The following is a 21,897-nucleotide window of genomic DNA, read 5'->3' as shown; positions in this document are numbered from 1 at the left end:
ATATGAGGCAGGATTTGAACTCAGATATTTCTGATTCTAGGCCTGGTACTGTATCAACTATGCTATCTAGTACCATAATAATAACAAAGCTAACATTTACATACCACTTACTATGTGCCAGACACTGTGTAAGTACTTTGCAATTGTTATTTCCTTTAAGCTTCATAAAAAAACCCTGAGAGGTAGGTACTATTACTCTTCCCATTTTATAAATGAAGAAACTGAGACAAACAGTGGTGAAATGAATTGCCTAGGATAACAAAGCTAATAAATGTCTGTGGTTATATTTAAATTCAGATCTCTCCAAGTCCAGGATGGACATTCCATCCATTGTACAACTAAGCTGCCCTCAATGAATCCAGTAATTTAGTATTTTCTCCAGTAATCTAGTAGTTTATAGTACAAAAAGTCAAAATACCAATTTATTAGAAATTCAGAAGCTCCTGGAAGATTTTGGGAAGATGGTAGCATATGTTGGAAAATTTCTAAATCTCCAGATTTCCCCCCCCCCAAAAAAAAATGAAATAAAACTGTACCTTGGGGCAAAAAAGACTACAGAAAAACAAATAAGAGTTGGGGAAAAAAAGGAGTCCTCTTGGGACAACCCCAGAAAACCAGAGGAAAGATCCCAGGATAGAGATTTAATTGTTGCAAAGTGTAAAAACCTCCAGGCTAGTTCCACTGAAACAGTAAGTAGTGAACCCTGGGGTTAGATGAGTTGGGAGGTAGTTTCAATCAAAACCACAGGAACTTTCATTTTCCAGACATACCTGCAAAGTCAAGGGTCTGAGTCCCTGAAGACTAAGAGTTTCAAGTTCCAGGACACATGGAGAATGAAGTTCTCCATCCACCCCAGAACTAGAGGTAGTTACATAATAAGTTTTGTTTTGTTTTGTTTTGTTTTTAAAGTGCAAAGTAGAAAGAATCCAACCGTGGGACTAGGGAAGATTCAAATTCATATTCAGAGGAAGACATCAAAGTAAGAAAAAGCCTCTCCTACCCCAAAGAGTAATGATAAATGGCTACCCACCCAAAAAGAATTTATAGAAGAATTCAAAAAAGACTTTACAAATCAAATGAGAGAAATTAAGAAATTAAAAAAAAAAAAAAAAGAACCATCCAAGAAAAGCATGAAAAGGAAGTCAACCAACTAGAATAAGAAAATTTAGAGGCTTAAAAAAGAAAATTATTCTTTGAAAATTTGAATTGGGCATGGAGAAGTCAATGAAGGTATAAGAGACAAAGAAATAAGAAAACAAAATATAAAGAATGGAAAAATAGAAGAGAATGTGAAATATTTTATAAGAAAAACAACAGATCTGAAGAAAGTATCAAGAAAACATGAGTAGCTGAACTACCTGAAATCTATGACCAAAAAAGAAAAAAACCTTTACACAATAATATAAGAAATAATCAAAGAAAATTGTCCTGATGTGATAGGACAAGAGGGGTCCTATTTCTATAGAAATAGAAGAAATTCACTGATGACCACTTCAGAGATCCTACAAGGAAAACACATAGAAACACTATTGCTAAATTTTGAAACCTTCAAATCAAAGAGAAAATTTCACAAAAAAAAAAGAAACAAACAAACAAAATACCCAATCCAAATATGTTTGGAGCTACAATTAGAAGTAGCCACAGTAAAAGACTGCATGTTCTGAACTATTATATAATGACAATCAAAAGAACTAGGAATGTAGCTGAAAATATTATATCCAGCAAAATTAATTATAATATTGAATGAAAAAAATGAGCATTCAATGAACTCTCACTCAGATTGTCAGAGTTTTGTCTCAGACAAACGTAACTCAAAGAAAACTAAAAATATGAGTAAATATTAAAGATTAATTCTAGAGGACTCACTAAGGACAAACTATTTTTCATATATGGAAATGTGAATCATTTATCTAAGACTGATACTAATTGCATAGTCCAAAAGAAAGGTTGAGGTAAAACTGAACATGATACATCTCTAAAAAGCAAAACTGTCTGGTAAAGATTAAAAATAATAATTATGTTATGTGAATGAAATGCTAGAGCAAGAACACAGAGGAACTAGATGGAGAAAGTGTTAGTTTTTAAAATCTACTTAAATCAGAAAAAGGTTAATGAAGGAACAATGTATATATGCACTAAAAAGGGAATCATCTTCTAAAAAGAAATAAGGGGGGAGGGAGTGAGATAAGATGGAGTACAGAAGAGTATGTAGCTTAACAGGAATGGGACAAGGTGTGTAGATTCGTGGGAAAGAGATAAAGAAGGAAGGAAAGGATGGCCTAGGATAAGATGGGGTACAGAAAAGTTTTTTGATTAATGTGTATATTAATTGTGTAGATTAGTGGGAATAGGATAAAGAGGGAGGGGAAGAGTAGAGGAAGAAAATAAGGGAGAGATCCATGAGGAGCAGATTAAGTAATAGTTAGACAATTTAAGGAGTAGAACTAAAGTAGAAGAGTTAGTAGGGATAGGAAATGAGAGATACATATGAACATAACAACAATGATTAGGAGTAGAATTTACCAGAAAAAAAAGTAGGGGTAATAATTGTTGATCTTAGACAAAATTGAACTTAAAGATTCAGTGAAGAGAGAAATCTACATTATATTTCAGCCATATTAATATTGTTTTAGAGTCATGTGTATGTATATGTAAATGTGCATGTATATATAATGTATGTAAATGTGTATATTATGTATGTAGGTACATGTATTGGTGTTTACAGATATATGTATGTTGGTGTGTGTATGTGTATAGATAGTTACATGTATGTGCATGGGTGTGGGTACAGGTATATGTATGTATATGTATGCATACATAAATATATGTGTGTTTAACTGTAGCCTCCATGGGGGATATGGGAGGGATTAAAGGAGGCAAAAAAAGTAAAAAGTGTACAACAAAACATAAAAGAAAGCCTACAAAAATACAAAGAAAAGATGCACCATCATGAATATAATGTCTTCTATTATTATATCTGCTTTTGAAATGGAAATTTATTGTTACATATTTTGAATTCTCCCTGATGTTCTTCTGGGCACATGAAATTTTTTTTTCTTTTTCTGCCTTTCTTTCTTTTTCTATTTTGTTTTTTTTTCTTATTTTTCATTTTAGTTTAAAATAAATAAATTTGAAGAAAAATTCTAAAACTCAATTCAAAAGAAAACAATGATATCATTTTTTTATCCCACCAACATTCTTAATATCTGGTCCAGGCAGAATATGGCCTTCTTTAAGATGATTCTGAATAGCAATTCTAGATTTAGAAACTAGAGATGAAACAAAAAACTTTTATATTCCCAGAGGTGTATATATATATATATAATACATTTTTGGCAATAAGTCAGCATTGCTGCTGTTATTTATTTGTTTTTCCTCTGAAGTAAAGAAGTAAAATATAAATATTCTCTCTCTCTCTCTCTCTCTCTCTCTCTCTCTCTCTCTCTCTCTCTCTCTCTCTCTCTTTCTCTCTTTCTCTCTCTCTCTCTCTCTCTCTCTCTCTCTCTCTCTCTCTCTCTCTCTCTCTTTCTCTTAAAACAAAACAAAACAAAACAAAAGATAATGAACAATTTCCATATCATGTAGGAAAGTATTATGCTAAGCTGATTCACTCACAGATTCATTATTTACACAGCACTAGCCACTAGTGAACTAAAAGCCATTCATATTGCTTCTTACTGGCATATTCTTACAGTTACACTTCTCTCAGTCTCTGAAGGAAAGTTTTGTCATTTATACAGCTATAATCCAGTATTCTTGCCTGAAGAACATGAATTCATGTTAAAAATCTCTCTAATAAAGACTGAAGCAATTCATTTCTGGGATAAGAAAAATAGTCTTTAATTAAAACAGAGTCTTTCTCATGCTATTAATAGGGTAGGCAGAAAACTTGCTAAGTAAAAAAAAAGTCAGCTGAAGAAACAGGCTGTATTGATTTTTAAAAATCTTCACAAATATGTCTTATGAGATGTGTTTATTTTTATTATTTATATTATATTATATGTATATATTATTTATATCTTTATTACTAGAAATTTCTGAGTTGCTTATCAGTTGCTATTAGTTTCACAAAAGAGAAAAAAAATACACACACAAATGGGAAAATACATGTTTCTAAATGTCACTAAAGCAAACCAGACTTGGCCTCTGAGACTATTCACACTTACCTTGAAGTCTTTGCATTACATTAGCAATGTCCCGAGGAGATCTTGACAACATTCTCGAGGAAGTAGCCATGATGCTTCAGTGGTAGGCACCCTCCAGCAAGAGAATACTTCCATGAAACCACAAATCTTGACAGATGAAGACTCTATGCTACTCCCATCTAGACAATATTATTTTCTTTTCAGACCTGAGAGGCCATAAATGGGTCCATCTTTAGGTAGCAGTTGATTAGAAGATTACCTTTCAAGATTTAAGCCACTTTTTTTCAGAAGTCCTCTTCTGAATTAGCCTGAAATGAAAAGACAGGTTTTATAAGTAATTTATGGACGTTTATATGTTAAAAAAAAAAAGAGAGAGAGAGAGAGAGAGAGAGAGAGAGAGAGAGAGAGAGAGAGAGAGAGAAAATTAGCTATTCTAACATTTAAAGACATAAATACACACATTCAATATCCAAGAAAGCATATTTATAGTTGAATACAACTGATACAGAAATTTTATTGAATGGCAACTATTTGAACTATAACACAATCATAAATCTGGTCCACAACCTTGTCTTGTTCTTTAAGTTTCTTACTCATGTGAACATAATATCATGGGGAGCATTGTTGTTTAGCATGCTATTTTGGTATTTTACAATATATTTTAGATATTTGAAAGCTAAAAGAGAAAATAATCATTTTATTCCAAGCTCTATGTTTAATTTTCATGACAGTTGATATGAAAAAGGAGCATATGGTCTTTATCAAGTGAGGTAAACATTCTGCTAATTCTTATCATTTCTTCATTTCTTTATAATCTTAAGTATCTCAGCCCTGCACATATAAGAGTGACCAGGAATCAAAAAAACTGGGCTTATATCCCAACTTTGACTCACTAGTTGTGTGGCTATGAGTAGGCAACTTCATACCTCTGGCCCTCAATTCTATGTGGAAATATTGCACTGCTTACCTTACAAATCTACAATTTTCAATAAAAGAAATACAGACAGATAACTGATGATTGTAAATTGATAAATAGATGATTGTTAGATGAGAAACGGAAAGAGACAAATAGAGACACAGAGAGAGAGAGAGATGGTTGATGATACATGAGAAAACTTTAAAATGCTTTCTTTTTTCATGATTATATTGTCAGAAAATAAGAGCATAATTTTAACCTCTTTTAGCCATTTAATGCCTAATTATCCCTAAAGGTTAACAGATATATAACCTTCTCCATGCAGCATCTTTAACCCTTGCTGATTATAGGCTTCTCTCCAGATGTTATGCATTTTGTTTTCCATGTTGCTAATTAACTTACATAATATTTTCCCTTTGAATCAGAAAAGACTTGGTTTGACTCTTATACCTTCAGTGTATTTACCAATATTATCATTTGTGACTCCATTCATTCATCCAACTAACAAACATTTATTTAGATAGACATATCTATATCTATATTTATCTATTTATATCTACATATCTATACCTATAGAACTGCAAAAAAATCCCTAAAAGTTTCTGCATAAAAGATTCTTAGTCAACAAGTATGACTGTTGTTTGCATATCTCAAAATTTAAGTAAAAAAAAGACAGGAGAAAATCAATAACAAAAAAACTCCTAATTCTCTGACATATTTAGATATCAAATATACTTTTACAGCAACTTAGCAGTATGAAAATGATATTACTTTGCTCTATTTCTCCCCAAAGCTATCTAGTTGTTTTTCAATTCTTCTATATTTCATTATATTGTAAATACTATTTAAAATTTTAAGTCTGGAACCAGTGTATTTATTATTTGTACAAAGACATCAAAGTAATAATGGAGCTTAAATACAATCTTTGCTCAATGCAAGAAAGGTCACTAATAATATATATTATATAAAAGCTATTAATTCAATTTAAATTTAAGAATATATTCTGAAAATGAAGGTACTTGAAACATCTAAAACAGCTTAAGGTAACAAAGGAAGATGTAGTATTAGTTTCTTCAGAATAAGATATCTCTTTCTTTTAAACCCAAGACTGAGGAAAACAAGGCAAGAACTGTAGCCTGAGGAATTTTCAGGATGGCTCTATAGTAATGACAATGTTTTTCACCCTGGATTACCATGGTATTTGATCCAAAACAGAACAGATATACATATAGTCATGAATACAAGCATTCCACAATCCACCCCCTCAATATCCCCAGACAAGCATATATAGGTTCTGTCATTATCACTCAAGTGCCTAAGAGTTCTGTGACTGAATCAACTTGGAAATTATTGTTTTAATATATTCTCTATCAAACTGATGGGAGAATCATTCTTCATTTGAAGAGGGTAGGACATAGCTGAGATTGATGCAGATACTAAGAATGTACAGTCGTGAAGCTACAATTTTTTTCCTTAGCATGACTTATGATTTGATTGATGAGTGATTTCTTACCCGCTCTAACCCATACAGTCCATAAGGGAAATTTTTTTTACAGTTCTCATATTAGAACTTTGTTGTTGTGTGTTTTTTTTAACTCTTTCCCTTCTACTATTCCATCAGTATATTCTGCCAGTTCTTTCCCCACCAAATCTAGAAGATGTAAAGATGACACAATTAAGATTTACTAACTAAAGATGACACTGGGATTTTTATATTTTCAGAAAAGAATATATCAGGTCATTTACTTAGATATATATTTTCTGCACATAAGGAATTTTGCTTAAAATCCATTTTTTCTTCATTAAACTATCAATATAGAATTATAGAGCTAAGATAGGTCTTGCTACCTGGCCAAATGGTACAGTAGACAAAGCATCAATTTATAAATCAGAAGACCTAGGGTAATGTTCTACCTCTAATAGCTCATACTACTCATCTGACATTTGGAAAGTCACTTAATTTTCCTGGGTTTTCAGTTTCTTCATTTGTCCCATATAGCTAATGAACTATGATTCCTATGATATAATCTGCCTTTAGTATTTAAATCTAGTGTGAGATGTCTACAATCTAAGAAACCTATACATATGAATATAAGAATGAATCCATTAATATATTTTAGGGGTAGAGTATGATGGAATTATCATGAAAGTCTTACTATAAAGACCCAAGACCTAGAGACTTTCAAATGATTTGACTTTCATTTGACTTTCAAATGATACTAGAAATCTCTGCTCAGAGAGAAGAATAAAAGCTTTAGAAATGAGTATCTAAACCTATAATCCTGATAATATTATGAGACAGAAAATGATTGAAGTTTGAGACTGAAACAAAATGATACACTAACAAAAGGAAATTTACTTTGCCATGATCTGGAAAAAGATATACAACTTTTCCAGGTAGACACAACCTCCCACCTTGTCTCCACTTGAAAATACATCTGGTCAGAAAATGTGTCAACTCACATAGCAGTGAAACATCTGTCATGTCTGAAGGACACTGACTCCCTACAGACTAGACTTTTAATGTCCTTGATAACCAGAACACAACAGCTCAAACCTAAGTCTGCCAAACCAGTCAAGTCTTGGGAACTGCTTTCCTGCATTTATAGGGAAAAAAATAGTGTAGCCAACATGACAGTTCTTTTAGGTCACTTTGTTAACCCATAAAATGCTATATAAATATCCTCTAAAAGTCATTATTATTGTGCTAGGTAAACTTCATGGTGTTTTTGACAATCTCAATCTTTCTTTTCTTTATCAAAAATTTCATATTTTATACAGTAATATTTCCCAGTGATGTAATATGGCACACAGTGAATAATTCAATTAAATATTCAATCATTTAAAATTGAAAATGATTCAAAAGGCAATGAGAAGAGACATGATGGATATAAATAGGCTATAGCACATTATCAATGATGACTTGTAAATCAAAGGGCAAAAATATCATGAAGATTGTGCATACTTAAAAAAGAGGGCGAACCAGTCACTGTATGGAAATGAGTTATGAAAATGAGCCTCTGCTCAATGTTTTTAATGTAATACACTAAAATAACTACAGAGAAAGCCCCTTTAATGTATTGATTAATTGTTCTAGGAAGGATTTATGACATGGAGAAGACTTGGATAAGAATGAAAAGGTAGAATAGGTGGTAATGTGTACCAGATCAGGATGTGTCCATATCCCTGAAGTCACAGATCAAGCAAAATATGAAACACTTGTGTCCTCACAGCACCTTGCACTATATTGAGAACATAATGTGTCATGGAAATAATGACTCTAATTGAACTAAACTGTTCCAGAATCTCATTTTTAATGTGTGGGGAGAATGGAAGTAACTACTGTATGATATAAATTAGAGAAACTAGAATGAAAATTAGGAGATAACCTAAGGAAACAAGTAAAATGAAAATAATACCCATAAACTTCTTCAACAAAAGGCAGTATGCAAGTATATCACAGAATCAAAGTTGAAGGGACTTCAAAAGCCAGTTATTCCAATTCATACATTCTTCCAAATATCTCACAAGTAAAATATATAGAGAATTAACTCAAATGTAGAAGAATTCAAGCCATTCTCCAATTGATAAATGGTTAAATGATATGAACACAATTTTCAAATGAAGAAATTAAAATTAAAACCATTTCTAGTCATATGAAAAAGTGCTCTAAATCACTATTGATCAGAGAAATGCAAATTAAGACAACTCTGAGGTACCACTACAGACTGGCTTTCAGACTGGCTAAGATGAAAGGAAAAGAATGATGAATGTTGGAGAAATGTGGGAAAACTGAGACACTAATACATTGTTGGTGGAGTTGTGAAATGATCCAACCATTCTGGAGAGCAATTTGAAACTATGCCCAAAGAGCTATCAAAACTGTGCATATCCTTTGAACCAGCAGTGTTTCTACTGGGCTTATGTCCCAAAGAGATCTTAGAGGAAAAGGGACCCACATGTGCAAAAAATGTTTGTGGCAGCCCTTTTTGTAGGAAGAAACTGGAAATAGAATGGATGTCCCTCAGTTGGAAAATGGCTGAATAAGTTATGGTATATTAATGTTATGGAATACTATTGTTCTATGAGAAATGATCAACAGGATGATTTCAGAGAAGCCTGGAGAGACTTACATGAACTGAAGCTAAGTGAAATGAGCAGAACCAGGAAATCATTTTACACAGCCACAGCAAGATTTTACAATGATCAATTCTGATGGATATAGCTCTTTTCAACAATGACATAATTGAGGCCAGTTCCAATGATCTTGTGATAAAAGCCATCTACACCCAGACAGAGGACTGTGGGAACTGAGTGTGGATCACAACATATCATTTTCTCTCTTTTTGTTGTTGTTTGCTTGCATTGAATTTCTTTCTCATTTTTTCCTTTTTGATTTGATTTTTCTTGTGCAGCAAGAAAATTGTTTAAATATATATGCATATAGTGGATTTAAATATGTTTTTACATATACTATACTTAACATATATTGTATTACTTGCTATCCAGGAGAGGAAGTAAAGGGAAGTGGAGGAATTGGGACACAGGGCTTTGCAAGGGTTACTGATGAAAAATTATCCATGCATTTGTTTTGAAAATAAAAAGCTTTTGGCTCAGTAGTTAGAGCACCAGCTCTGAAATCAGGAGGACCTGAATCCAAATCTGACCTCAGACATTTAACACCTCTTTGCTATGTGACCCTGGCAAGTCACTTGACCCCAATTGCCTCAGGAAAAAAAAGAAAGAAAGAAAGAAAATTTTAAAAAAAGCTTTAAAAAAAAAAAAAAGATCTCTATTAAGGAAAAAACCATTTACCTTTAGACAAAGCCTATTTCACTGGGGTAGATCACTGGAGAAGGTGAACCAGTGGATAGTGCACTGGGTTTAGAGTCAGGAATACATGAGTTTAAATCTGGTATCAGACACTTACTAGCTATGGGATGCTGGGAAGTCATTTTCATGACATTGTTTTAATCCATTAGAGAAGGAAATGGGTGAGTAATCCCATATCTTTCCTAAGAAAATCCTAAAAGGAATCAGGAAGAATCCAACATGATTGAAACGATCAAAACTTCATTCTATAACTGTCCCACAAAATGAAGAGGGATGACAAGGGCTTATGCATGAATCAGAGACTCTATTTTTAAGACATGTAAATAAATTTTAAGTTTTCTACATGATCAGAACAAGATTTCTCTGATATGGGGCATGCAGATGGTGGGGAACAGGGTAGTATAATTGGTATGGTACCACACTTTGCACATAGCAAACTTTTATCCTCCTTTAATATTAATTTTATTTATATTTAGAGATATAACTTGTTCAAAATTGCATCCAATTTATTCAGAATTACAGCATGTTAAAGTTGCTCTAAATCCTATGATCCAAAGGGGTCATATAGTATAACTTCTCATTTTATTAAGAAAACCAAAGCCCAGAGAACTTCCCTATTGAAGACATCTGCCATCTTTTTAATCACATTGGTTTGCAACTTCAATATCATCTCAACTTCTTATTCTCCTTCAACCCACAAATCCAATCTGCTGACTTATCTTACAAAGTCTCTCTTCAACATTGTTCCAATAGTTCTCATCCTCTCCACTTACATAGGTACCATCCTAGTTTAGACCCTTATAGTCTTACTCTTGAACTACTGCAATAGCCTCCTAATTAGTCTTCCTGCCACAACTCCTTTCACAACAATTTTTTTTCTACAACGTTTCAAAAGTGGTTTTCCTAAAGTGATAGTTTGACTGCATCATCCTCCCTTCCCTACCACACTCAATAAACCTTCATGACTTTCTATGACCTGTATTATCAAATATAAATTCTACTATTTGATATGTAAATCTCTTCACATCCTGGTCCCATCCTACTGATCCAGGTTTATTAAACATTCTTCCTCTATACACTCTACAATCCAGTCATATCAGCTTTTTTTGCAGTTCTTCACCTATAAGATTCCATCTATCCATAAAACATTGCCAAAGCAAAGATTATCCAAGCAGCCTACAGTGCTCATTTCCACCTCTTATAACCCCTACTTTTCTTCAAGACTCAACTCAAAGATCATTTTCCATAGTGGACCTTTCTTAATGCACACTCCCTCCCCTATTTGCTGGTGCCACCTTCTCTAAAGTTACTTCATATCTATTTAATATGTGTTTTGTATACATCTGTAATATGTGCATCTAACATTAGAATCTAAGCTCCTTGAGGGACTGTTTAATATTCATCTTTATATTTTTAGTACCTAGCCTAATGTCTGGGACATAAGAGTTCAATAAATGCTTATTGACAGAAATGAGTTGTATAGGATCACACAAGTGATGAATTGGAAAACTATAAGTTCTAAATTCAATCCTCTTTTCAATATCACATGAGTGAACTAATTACCAAATGATGGTTATTCTCAGTTGTGTTAATAAGGATGAAGACCTATTAAACAGTAGAGAGGGAGTTAAGACAATTTTTTCACCAACTTTTTCCAAAGCCTCAAGCCCAAAGGACCCTCAAGCTTCATCTTCTGCTTCAACACTATAGTTTCCTTTCTTTGCTTTCTAGCATGGGCATTAATCTCCTACTTACCTAATTACTAAAATGTTTTGAAATATAACTTCAAACAATTAAAAAAATGAAGTATGAGGACCCAAGAAGCAACAGCTGAATACTTTAGACCATACAGCAGAACATCTAACCAAAGATAAGTAAACTAGCATGTGGTTACTAGGTAAAGATTTAAATCTGAAAACAGCAGTAGGCTTTAAAGATCAATATAACTATACAAATGGCATTCATTAAAAGAATAGATAATGGTATCTCATTTTTTATCTAAAATTTTTAAGCAATAATTCCAATTTCTTCACTCATTAAGGTCTGTTGGGATTCAAAAATGTAAAAAATAAAATTTTGATTTGAGTTTTCTTTCATCCTTTTTTCCTATATACCTACTGGTAAAAGATGTAATTAGCAATTAGTAACATAGCCAAAAGGCAAAGAGAAGAAAGGATGAAAGGGAGGAGCAAAGTATTTGGATATTTAGCTTCTGCATAATCATTACCAAAAAACAAACAAACAAACAAACAAACAAAACAAATGTGTTGGGTACCTAGGGTGTGGGCGGTAGTGTTTGGATTCTGTCCATACTCAGCAAAGGCAGAAAGATGAATGCATAATGAAAATCTAATGTACTTGTCCTCTAACCAAAAGACAGAGTAACCAGTTGATTAGTGTAAAAAGAAATTTAGGTCATGATTCAATTTAATCAAGTGGATTAGCAGTTCTCTAATAAAAAAGGTTATCAATTATCTTTCTCTAAAAGACTTACATTTTTTAAAATAATAAACACACTTAAGAACTAAAAACAAACAAAACTCCAAATATATCTCATCTTTCAAATCTACTTAGACTACACCAAATGGAAAATCACAGTAAAAAAAAAAAGGGGGGGGGGAATGGAGCTAGGATTTCCTTAAATCTCACATCATCTGCCTCATTTCTCACTTAGCCTTAATCACTGAAAGGATATTACCTCAGTCAAACTGAGACTTCACATACTAGTAGTTTAAAAAAGACAAGGACTCCTCCTGCATCCAGTGCCATCTCCTCTATCTGGCCACTAGAACCCAGATGATTCCGGAGAAGAGAAAGTGAGACTGGTGACTTTGCACAGCTCTATCTCATTTAAATCCAATGGAATCACCTTCCTGAGGTCATGGTCTTCTTTGAGAAGGAAGGACAAACTACAGCTTGCCATATATAATGGGTCGATAGGGTGGGGCCAACCTTGGCTAAAGCTGGAGTGGAAGAAAATTGGAATGACTTTGCCCATTTATGTATTTCTTACACATCCTCTTCCAGTTATAGCCCATTATCATGGGCTGGCAATTGATCATCATATTGAAGTCTGTAGTGCAGCATATTCTGCACTATTGTGACAAGTATTTTTCAAAGATTTTTAAGTTTAAGGCAATTTTATATCTCCCCAACCACCACCCTACAGAAAAGTAACATCACAAACCAAGCAGAGAAGAATTTCTCTGTGAGGGAAGAAAATGTTGAGCAGGGGTAACTCAATTTTGTGAAAATTATTATTTGGAAAGGATTAAACTGAGACAAATGCAATAGCTCAGGGGGTAAAAGTTTTAAAAATTAGTAGCAATATTCTGGAATAGCCTGAAAATAACTCCTGTCCTTTAACATGAACATATTTTAAGTTTACAGTTTAAGTTAGCATTAGTTCTAAATCTACCTCAAAGCAGTTGAACAGGTGGTGAAGAGAGGAAGAAACAGCATGCTGTTCCTGGGGTGTCAAAACATCTTAAGCAATGCATCCCATGCATTTCTCTCAAAAGGCCCGATCCAAGAATTTTCATGACTCACATCTAACTCACATAATGCAGCTTTTCTATACATTTTCGACCCTTCTTTCATTGCCTATCATTACATTGTCCTGCTGTGACTTGACCTTCTGGCTGAAAATGCTTTGAAAGTATGATAATAAAATTAGGTGAGTACTGATATTTTTAATTCAGGGAGTAGCATTTCCCCCCCCCCCCCCACTACAGAGAGAGGTATACACACACACACACACACATATATAAGGATGATAAGACTGGCCTAGAGCTTCTACTCCTGAAAAGCCTGTCCAAATTACCCACCAGTGGCCTGAGTCTATGTCACATCACATGAAAACCCCATTACACCAACCTAGTCATAGGACAGCTTTCTCCCAAGTTCTCTTGCTTCTCTGGCTGCTTTCTGCTTCCTTTGCTTTACTTGACTGTCCTTTGCAGTGAGTGCACCAACCCTCTCTGAATCGCCATTCCACCCTGTACCCTGGGCAACGATGTAAAATGTGAGTCGTAAAACGAATCTTCCACCAAGCTGGCTGAAACTTATTTTGCCCTCTAGTGCAGCCAGCGCTAGTGCAATGATCCGGTGACAGGCAGGCGAATGTGATGGGTCCAGCACCGTACACAATTCTTGCTTTGCTACCTATTTCCCCTTCTCCAATCCTTCCTAAAATAGCACGGGAGGCGGAGGAAGGGAGGCTCCAAGAATCTGTCTGACGCCCTACAGCTCCGATCAGATAGTAACAGCCACCCTCACAATGACAGGGGGTGTTGGTGAAGAAAGCCCTTTGCTTCTCTCTGCACCATCAGAATATGGCTTGATGATGTGCAATGGGCGGAAATGACAATACAGAAAGAGGGATGACAATATAGAAAGAGGGCGAAATTCACAGAAACCTCCTGGTACAGGATTGCAGCGAGAACCTCCCTCCCTTTTCTCCTCCGCCCCTACCTCAGCTGGGCAGGACCCTAGCGTGCAACGCACAAACTTGCCAGAGACGTGTCCTCGTTTTTGCTCGTTTTTACCTTAATCCTAAGGCGACTAGCTCGTTTTGCTCTACCGTTGCCAAGAGCAGTGGTTGAAAAATCTCCTTGGCTTGCTTCTCCCGGGCTCTGCGGGAAATGCCCAAGAGCTCGCTCTGTGCCTGGCGCTCGTGCTCTCCTCTTAAATCCTGCTCTTTTCCAACACCAACACCCCCACCCTTACCTCTCTCACTCTCTTTACGAGGACTCTAGTGCTGACGGCAAGGTTTGGCCGCCCTGGTTACCGGGTACAACAATCCCACCCTGGCTCCATCCGTGCAGACTGATACACATAAGCGCGTACACACAACACATACGCACGCACACTCACTACTGCACCTAGCAGCGCCGGAATCTCGTTCCCTCCCTCTAGCAATCAGATTCCCTAGCCGGCCCTGCTGGCCAGCGTTTCCTCCCTCCCCCTTCCCCCCAGTATCAAACCTGAGTTTGCTTTCTCACCTCTCCCGTGGGCTCTCGGTCCGGAAGAGGCAAAGGAAAACTCCAATGTCAGGGTCACTCACTAACCCCTCTCCTTCCCACCCTTCCTCCGTAGGCTCAGCTTGGACATCCTAGCTAGCTTCTGCTATGGAAAGGATGCACTGGCCCCCTAGATGAGCAGGGGCGGGGACAAGGGAGGGCAGCTACGCAAAGGGTTTTCCCTTTTAGCTGAAATACACACAACCTCGCCTGCACCCTGGCGGTGTCTTTCTGAAGCAGCTTCGCTGATATGGGTCCTCTGCCCTCTCCCTACGCCCTCCCAAGCACTCCGGACCTGCCTGCTGAGGTTGAGGGCGGGGCGGAAATGTCAGTAAGAGATGCTGTCTCTGCTCCACCGCAGCTGTGGGCGCTCTCAGATCTCTTGGTTTGGCCTGGTATGCTGCTAGTTCAACCGCTGAGATCCAAACCTCCTGTAGGGATCCCTGGAGCAAAGAGGTGGCCCCTCAGTGCACCATTCTACTAACCCTCTGCACAATTTAAGTTGAGTTCGTAATAAGGGTGCACATGGATAGTGCTGATGGAAGTTTGCAGCTACTAATTTAGCCATCTGTTCTGTGACCCAGGTCAAACAGTAAACACTAAAACTGAAGGTGAAAAGCTGCATGTGAGTAATTAAACTGACAGATTCCCAAACCCTTTGTCTCATTAGTCATCCGCTGGTTAATTTTTCAATCTGTTGCTGTCTTCACATATGCTACAGTAATGACCCACTTTGCTGATATACTGAAAGTTTGGTGATTTAAGGAAATAGAAAATACTTTTTATGAAGTAGTATTAAGACTGGCTTCAGAATCAGGAAGAAACAGATTTAAAACCTGCCTCAGAAATATAATTGCCTAAGTGACCGTTTAACTATTCATTGCCTCAGGTTATTCTCTAAAATTAAAGTGAAAGAAAAGTTTCTGAATAGATAGAGAAGCTTGTTTATATAGGTCCATATGGATTCCAAATCATAGACCTGCTTGCCCTCCCCAAAAAAAAAATAATAATAATCCTGAACTTGGGGTCAGAAATACTGGATTTGTATCCAAGGCCTTGCACTGAGGAAATTCTCTGAATCTCAGTTTCCTCGTTTGTAAAATTAGATTAGGTTATCACTAAGGTTTTTCCCTACAGTTCTGACTTTCTATTGACTATAAGATAATGATATGAAAACAATTCCTGGCAAACCAAACCAACTGAAAGGTTTTCAAATATTCTGCCTTTTACCAACCAAATCAAAAAGTTAATTCCTATTTGTAAATTGAAATGCTCAATATTAGGAAAAGTTTCAAGGTAGGTAAAATTTGAATTTGGCACTCAATTCACCTTTTCCACATCCTTCACTGTGAAATCCAATGGCATTCCCACATGTTTCTTTAGGTATCTGGTGTCTTCATAATTCTTTTCTCAAAATAAGGTCCTAGAAAAGATTTTGCTTAACTGATTCACATTACACATTAACAAAACAAAATTCACATGAATATACTCATATGGCTTTTTGAACTCATTGATTTGTAAATTCCTATCAATGGTGCCAATTATAACTCATCAAAGCCAACATATAAGGTATTGCCCATTTCTTCACCTAACTTCCTAATCGGGGCCCATCCCATGTGTTAGAGATTTTTCTCAATTTTTCCTAATCATGTAAAGGCATCAGCAAAGACAGTAAATCTGGTTGTCCATTTGTCATCTTTGCTTACTCTAGCTAGCTACATGACCAACCAATTTTCAGTTCTTTGAAAGGATCTTTTATTTTGTCCTTCAGAATTCCTCATTGATTATATGTTGCAACCTGCTCATCTTAATGCAGCACCTGATGACCAAATGTACCACAAAATGTTTCTTTTTTGTCTTTTGTTGTACAATAACACCTACTCTGTCAACCCCTTTCCTTACTTCTCCAAGGTTTATCTCTGAGATACCCTCCCAGATGTCAGCCACTTCCTTATTCTTGCTTCATTTATAGCGAATTGACAAACTATATGCGATTTAGCTCTCCATCCATATGTCAATTCATTGGCCAAAGGACAAAGAGCTCACATTTAGAGTATTGTTTTTCAGTCATTCAGTTGTGTCTGACTCTTCATGATCACATGGACTTTACTATGGAGTTTTCTTGGCAAAGATATTGGAGTGGTTTGCCATTTTCTCGGGGTCTTCTAGTAAGCACCTGAGGCAGGGTTGAATTTAAATTTAGATTACCTGACTCCAGGCTCCAGAATCTATCTACTGCACCTCCTAGTTGCTCTACACACATTTGGAATATTGATAGTCAATAAAGACTTATGTCTCATCCAAAAACTGATTCTGGACAACTCCCTTTTCTGCCTTTCTGCCATAATTGTTGTAATTTTAGAAGGGGAATATACAGAAAAGACCATTATAAATAGATAATATTTGTGTGTATAGATACAATACATAAAGGTATATATATATATATATATATATATATATATATATATATATATATATATATATATATATATATATATATATATATATATATATGTAAGTATGTATGTATAGGTCACCATGGTAAAAAAAAAAGTCATTGCCAAGAACTTCCTTACTTAGGATAATCTTCAGAAATGAGATTTAACAAGTGTCCAGGATCATAGTATGATAAAAATCTAACAGTTTTTGTTCTATTGGCAAAACATTGAAAATCTAGATTGCCATGCCCTGCCCTGTACCTTCCCCTCCTCTCCCTTCATCATTCTGTTATATTTTAAAGCTTCAACTTAATAATCAGATAAACTAATTAATACAAATTATTGTATACTAGTTCAAACTAATGATACAAATGTAACAATATATCTCATAGTTAATGCTACATTTTGACTCTTCTACATTCAAATACCTTAATCCAATATAGAAACTCCTATGAGTTGAATTTCATTTCTTTGACAAGTGAGATGAAACACAATATGCTAGAAAATAAGAAGGGATAAGGCTACCTAGGAAGAATCAGATCCAGGAAGGTCTAGTTGTACAGAGGGACTTTCTGAAATCAGCTATGGCACGTAGGCTAGATAGACAGGGAAGTCTATCTCTCAAGCTACCAAGATCAATAATTGAACATTATATTAGAAAATTTTTGTCATCTGATATGTTGTAAATACCGTCTGTTACCTGAGTCACCCTGTAAGTCCACCTAATTTGTTAATGTCACAAATGGACACAGTGGAATATATTCTGGATTTGTGGTTGGAAGTAATTCTGCGTCTGTTATTCACTACCTGTATGATCTTGGGACAAATTACTTAAATTTCTGGGTTTCAGTTTCCTCATTTGGAAAGAGAGACAGACAGATAGAGACAGACAGAGAAACAGAAAGACAGAAAAACAGAGACAGAGAAAGACAGACAGAGCAGAGACAGAGAGATAGAGAAAGAGAACCAGAGAGAAAGAGGAACTAGATGATCTCTAAGGTCTCTTCTCTAACTTTATTATTCTATAATATGCATTTGTAAGACCGCTTTATTTTATAGTTAATTTCCATGTACATTCTAATTTTAAATTGATAAGAATGCTACTAGGAAAAAAGGATAGAAAACCTCCAAAGAATCCCTGAACTTTGGATAATCTGTTTTTTTCATCTTGGGATGGTATTGTTCCCCAACTCTACCTGGCAAAATCTTACCTTCTTTAAGTTATTATGCATTTTTTGCTCTCATTTTTTAATATAGAATACTGATAGAGCAGCTAGATGACTCAGTGGATAGAGTACTCACTCTAGAGTCAAGAGGATCAGAGTTCAAATCTCCCCATTTGACATTTCCTAGCTATGTGACCCTGAGCAAATCACTTAATCCCAACTGTCTCATAAAAACAATAACATCAAAAATATTAATAGAAATGATCATGATTTGTTATCTTCATTTTATATTTAATATTTTGGGACTATTAGACTAATGAATACAATGGCTGCCTTCTAATTGGATAAGAACATTAGGATGTAAATTTATCTTTTATAGATTTACTGAAAGTATCTTCTAGTCAACGCAAGTGAGAGCCAGTATAGCAAGATTATATGAACCTTGTCCTATTACTATTTGAAATTTCTAGGAAAGTTTATTTATTGTAGTCTTAATGCTACTAACACCTATAGTTATAAAGATTCATTATCTGCTAATAAAAGAAAGTGAACTTGTGGTATAAAATTCTAGCCATCTAATCATGTCATTCTAGTATTCAATAGATACAAAAATATTTTGTAGCCCATAGTGATATATAGTAACTCCAAAAACTCCATCAATCTAGGAATATAGCATTCTTTTCAAAATGGACTACTATCATAAATTTCAATTTCTATAAACAGATTCAGCCATTCCTTCCTTCTTTCTTCCTTCCTCATTCCTTCCTTCCTTTCTTCCTACCTTCCACCCTCCTGCCCTTTCTCTCTTCTTCCCTCTTTCCATCCTACTTGCCTTTCCCCCTTCTTCTTTCCTCCCTACCTTCCTTCCCTCCTTCCTTCCTTTCTTCCTTGCTTTCTTCCTTTCTTCTTCCTACTTGCCTTTCCCCCTTCTTCTTTCCTCCCTACCTTCCTTCACTCCTTCCTTCCTTCCTTCCTTCTTTCCTCCTGTTAGGTTCTTACTAAATGCTAATGAGATAATGAGATATTAGATTCTTACTAAGTGCTAAGTAGTTACTTAACAATTCTCTAGTTCTGGTCTTTACTAGGAGTTTAACCCCTTTGAACTCCTGAGGAGGAGCTTGCATGCTTAGGAGGAGCAAGTTCATTGGTTGAAGTAATTTTTCCCAGAAGCCCTTGGGTTATTCCACGCCCATTCTCTGGGAGGATAAAAGAGGGCAGCACTCGAGAGATAGAGTCTCTCTCGACTGGGCCAGACTTGAGGTGGCTCTCTGGAGGAAGAAGAAGTCACTACTCTGAACCAGAGTTGGCGGCAACTGTCTGGAGACAAGGGCGCTCTACAGGAAGAAGAATCTGTCCAAGAGATTTGAGTTGACACAGCAGATCTCCTCCCAGAGAGCAATCGGCAGTCTCTGGAGACAACAGAACATTACACTCTCCCTCTCTCCTTCCTTTTTTTTTTCTTCTTTTTTCTTCCTTTTAACTATATTTATTCCATCTTTTTTTTTTTTTTTTGTAAGTAGGTCTCCCCAGCTTACCCAGTCTGGAAGGGCACTGACCTTTCAAAAAAACAATCATAATAATAATTTGCATGGGAAATATATTCCATTACATTTCATAGTTTGCTCCTCCTTAGGAAGTCTGGTAGCACTCTACTCCCAGAAGCTTGCAATATCAATGCTACATTTAGTTTGGACATCCCACTGGATTTGCTCTCTTCGGCTAGAACTCAAGCCATACAACAGCTTCATCCTCCCCAAGTAACTGGGATTACAGAAATGTATTAACACACCAGGCTTTGTTAGCCATTTGTTAAATATCCTTTTGCTTTTTTTTTTTTTTTTTTTTAATGAGGCTGGGGTTAAGTGACTTGCCCAGGGTCACACAGCTAGAAAGTGTTAAGTGTCTGAGACCAGATTTGAATTCTGGTCCTCCTGAATTCAGGGCTAGTGCTCTATCCACTATGCCGCCTAGCTGCCCCCTCCTTTTGTTATTTTAACAGTAGTTTCATTCATGTACATGTTGACCAAGGACATCTTTTTGATTTCACTCTTGGATTTTAGCTGTTTCATAAACTCTATCCAAAGACAAACCACTTTCAGTAACATTTGACAGATCCAGTGGTAAATACTTGTTATTAAGCTTTACAAATTTCTTCTTGTTATGTGGTCCATTTATTCTAAAAATATTTTTGTCAAATTTTGTAACCTGTTAATCATGTTGTCTGAAAAAAAAATCTATTTTAATAGATTTAACTTCCCAAACTTTAGGAAACATACTTTTGAAGTTCAAATTATATTTTGATATTGTTGAAGAAAGTTTCCATAAAATGAAGTAACTGTTCAATGTACCTTTCAATGGAGCAATTAATACAACTAGATGTCATCTCTGTGTATCAAGTGATTAACAAAATGTTTTGATTGTTATATCCTTGAAAAACATCAAATTTTATATATTTTTTTACATCACTGTGTTGATAATATATCTTAAATAGTAAAGAGTTTTCCATGTGGGCATCAAATATTCTAGTATTCTCACTATCCTTGAATCTGTTTCATGCATGAGTAGTTCATGATTAAATCATTAATGTAAAATAACTAAGTCAAAGGCTTTGTAAAATTAAAGCTTGGTTTATAGAAGAAGTCAAGATGGAAGAGTAGCAGAAAGAAATATAACATATGTTTCCCCCCCCCAACATACCTGATCTATAAAGATCTTTTAAAAAGATGGAATTTTGAATGAAAAATTCAAGGGGAAAAAATGACAGTTATTTTTTCTACTTCATTTGACTTGGGGAGATAGGCAGGTCTGCAGACATTGGGGACAGTAGAGGGAGGTCTGCAGACATTGCAGACAGGGTCTGGCTCTAGGCATTGTGCAGAGCATTGCATCACCCATAGAGGGTTGTCTGAAACAAAGCTGGGACTAGATAATAGGGCAGGAAGTACTAGAATAGGAAGAGGTCCTCAGAGATCCCTAAACTAGCACAGAATACAAGAATGGTGCCATCAGATAACTCTGTTGCTCATTACCCAGTTCTAGCTCATAGATTCAGGGTAGACTAAGAAGAGAATCTCTATAAAGGATAGCAAAAAGGAGCAGCCATGGTTATGAAGCTTATCTGTGTACAGAGGGAGGAAGAAATAGTAGCTATGTACCTCTAATCCCAGGAGCAGTCAAGACTGTCTTCTAGCCTCCAACTTTGGCTATAGTCTGAAGTAGAATAACTAGGATATGAAGAGCAGACCAAAGAAAAGCATGCAGTTCATTTAATCAGAACCTGCAGAATGGGCTAACCATGCATGAGTCCATCAATACTTTGGCAGGAAAAACTTATAGGCAGGAAGATGCTGACAGGGATATTGATTGGACCTATCCTGG

At 35.6% G+C, this 21,897-nt stretch overlaps 1 protein-coding gene across 20 annotated transcripts in view; it reads right to left on the bottom strand.

Annotated features, from left to right (window-relative positions):
- The window catches only part of SYNE1 (spectrin repeat containing nuclear envelope protein 1), a 571,419-nt gene extending 556,330 nt beyond the window's left edge, over positions 1–15,089 (bottom strand). For 16 of the 20 annotated variants that reach the window (XM_074309493.1, XM_074309505.1, XM_074309499.1 and 13 more), the window contains exons 1-2: positions 14,898–15,088; positions 4,167–4,453 (exon numbers count right to left, since the gene is read on the bottom strand). In XM_074309493.1, coding sequence (XP_074165594.1) covers positions 4,167–4,236 — 70 coding nt within the window. In that variant the 5' untranslated portion in view covers positions 4,237–4,453; positions 14,898–15,088. Of the gene's footprint in view, positions 1–4,166; positions 4,454–13,770; positions 14,287–14,441; positions 14,571–14,622; positions 14,735–14,897 lie in introns of those variants that run through there. The other 4 variants (XM_074309511.1, XM_074309496.1, XM_074309494.1 and 1 more) reach the window with 4 other exon arrangements.
- Between the last annotated feature and the right edge of the window lie 6,808 nt (positions 15,090–21,897).

This window comes from Sminthopsis crassicaudata, chromosome 4 (assembly GCF_048593235.1).
Source record: "Sminthopsis crassicaudata isolate SCR6 chromosome 4, ASM4859323v1, whole genome shotgun sequence".
Classification (NCBI taxonomy): Eukaryota; Metazoa; Chordata; class Mammalia; order Dasyuromorphia; family Dasyuridae; genus Sminthopsis; species Sminthopsis crassicaudata.
This window is presented reverse-complemented; position numbering and strand designations above follow the sequence as displayed.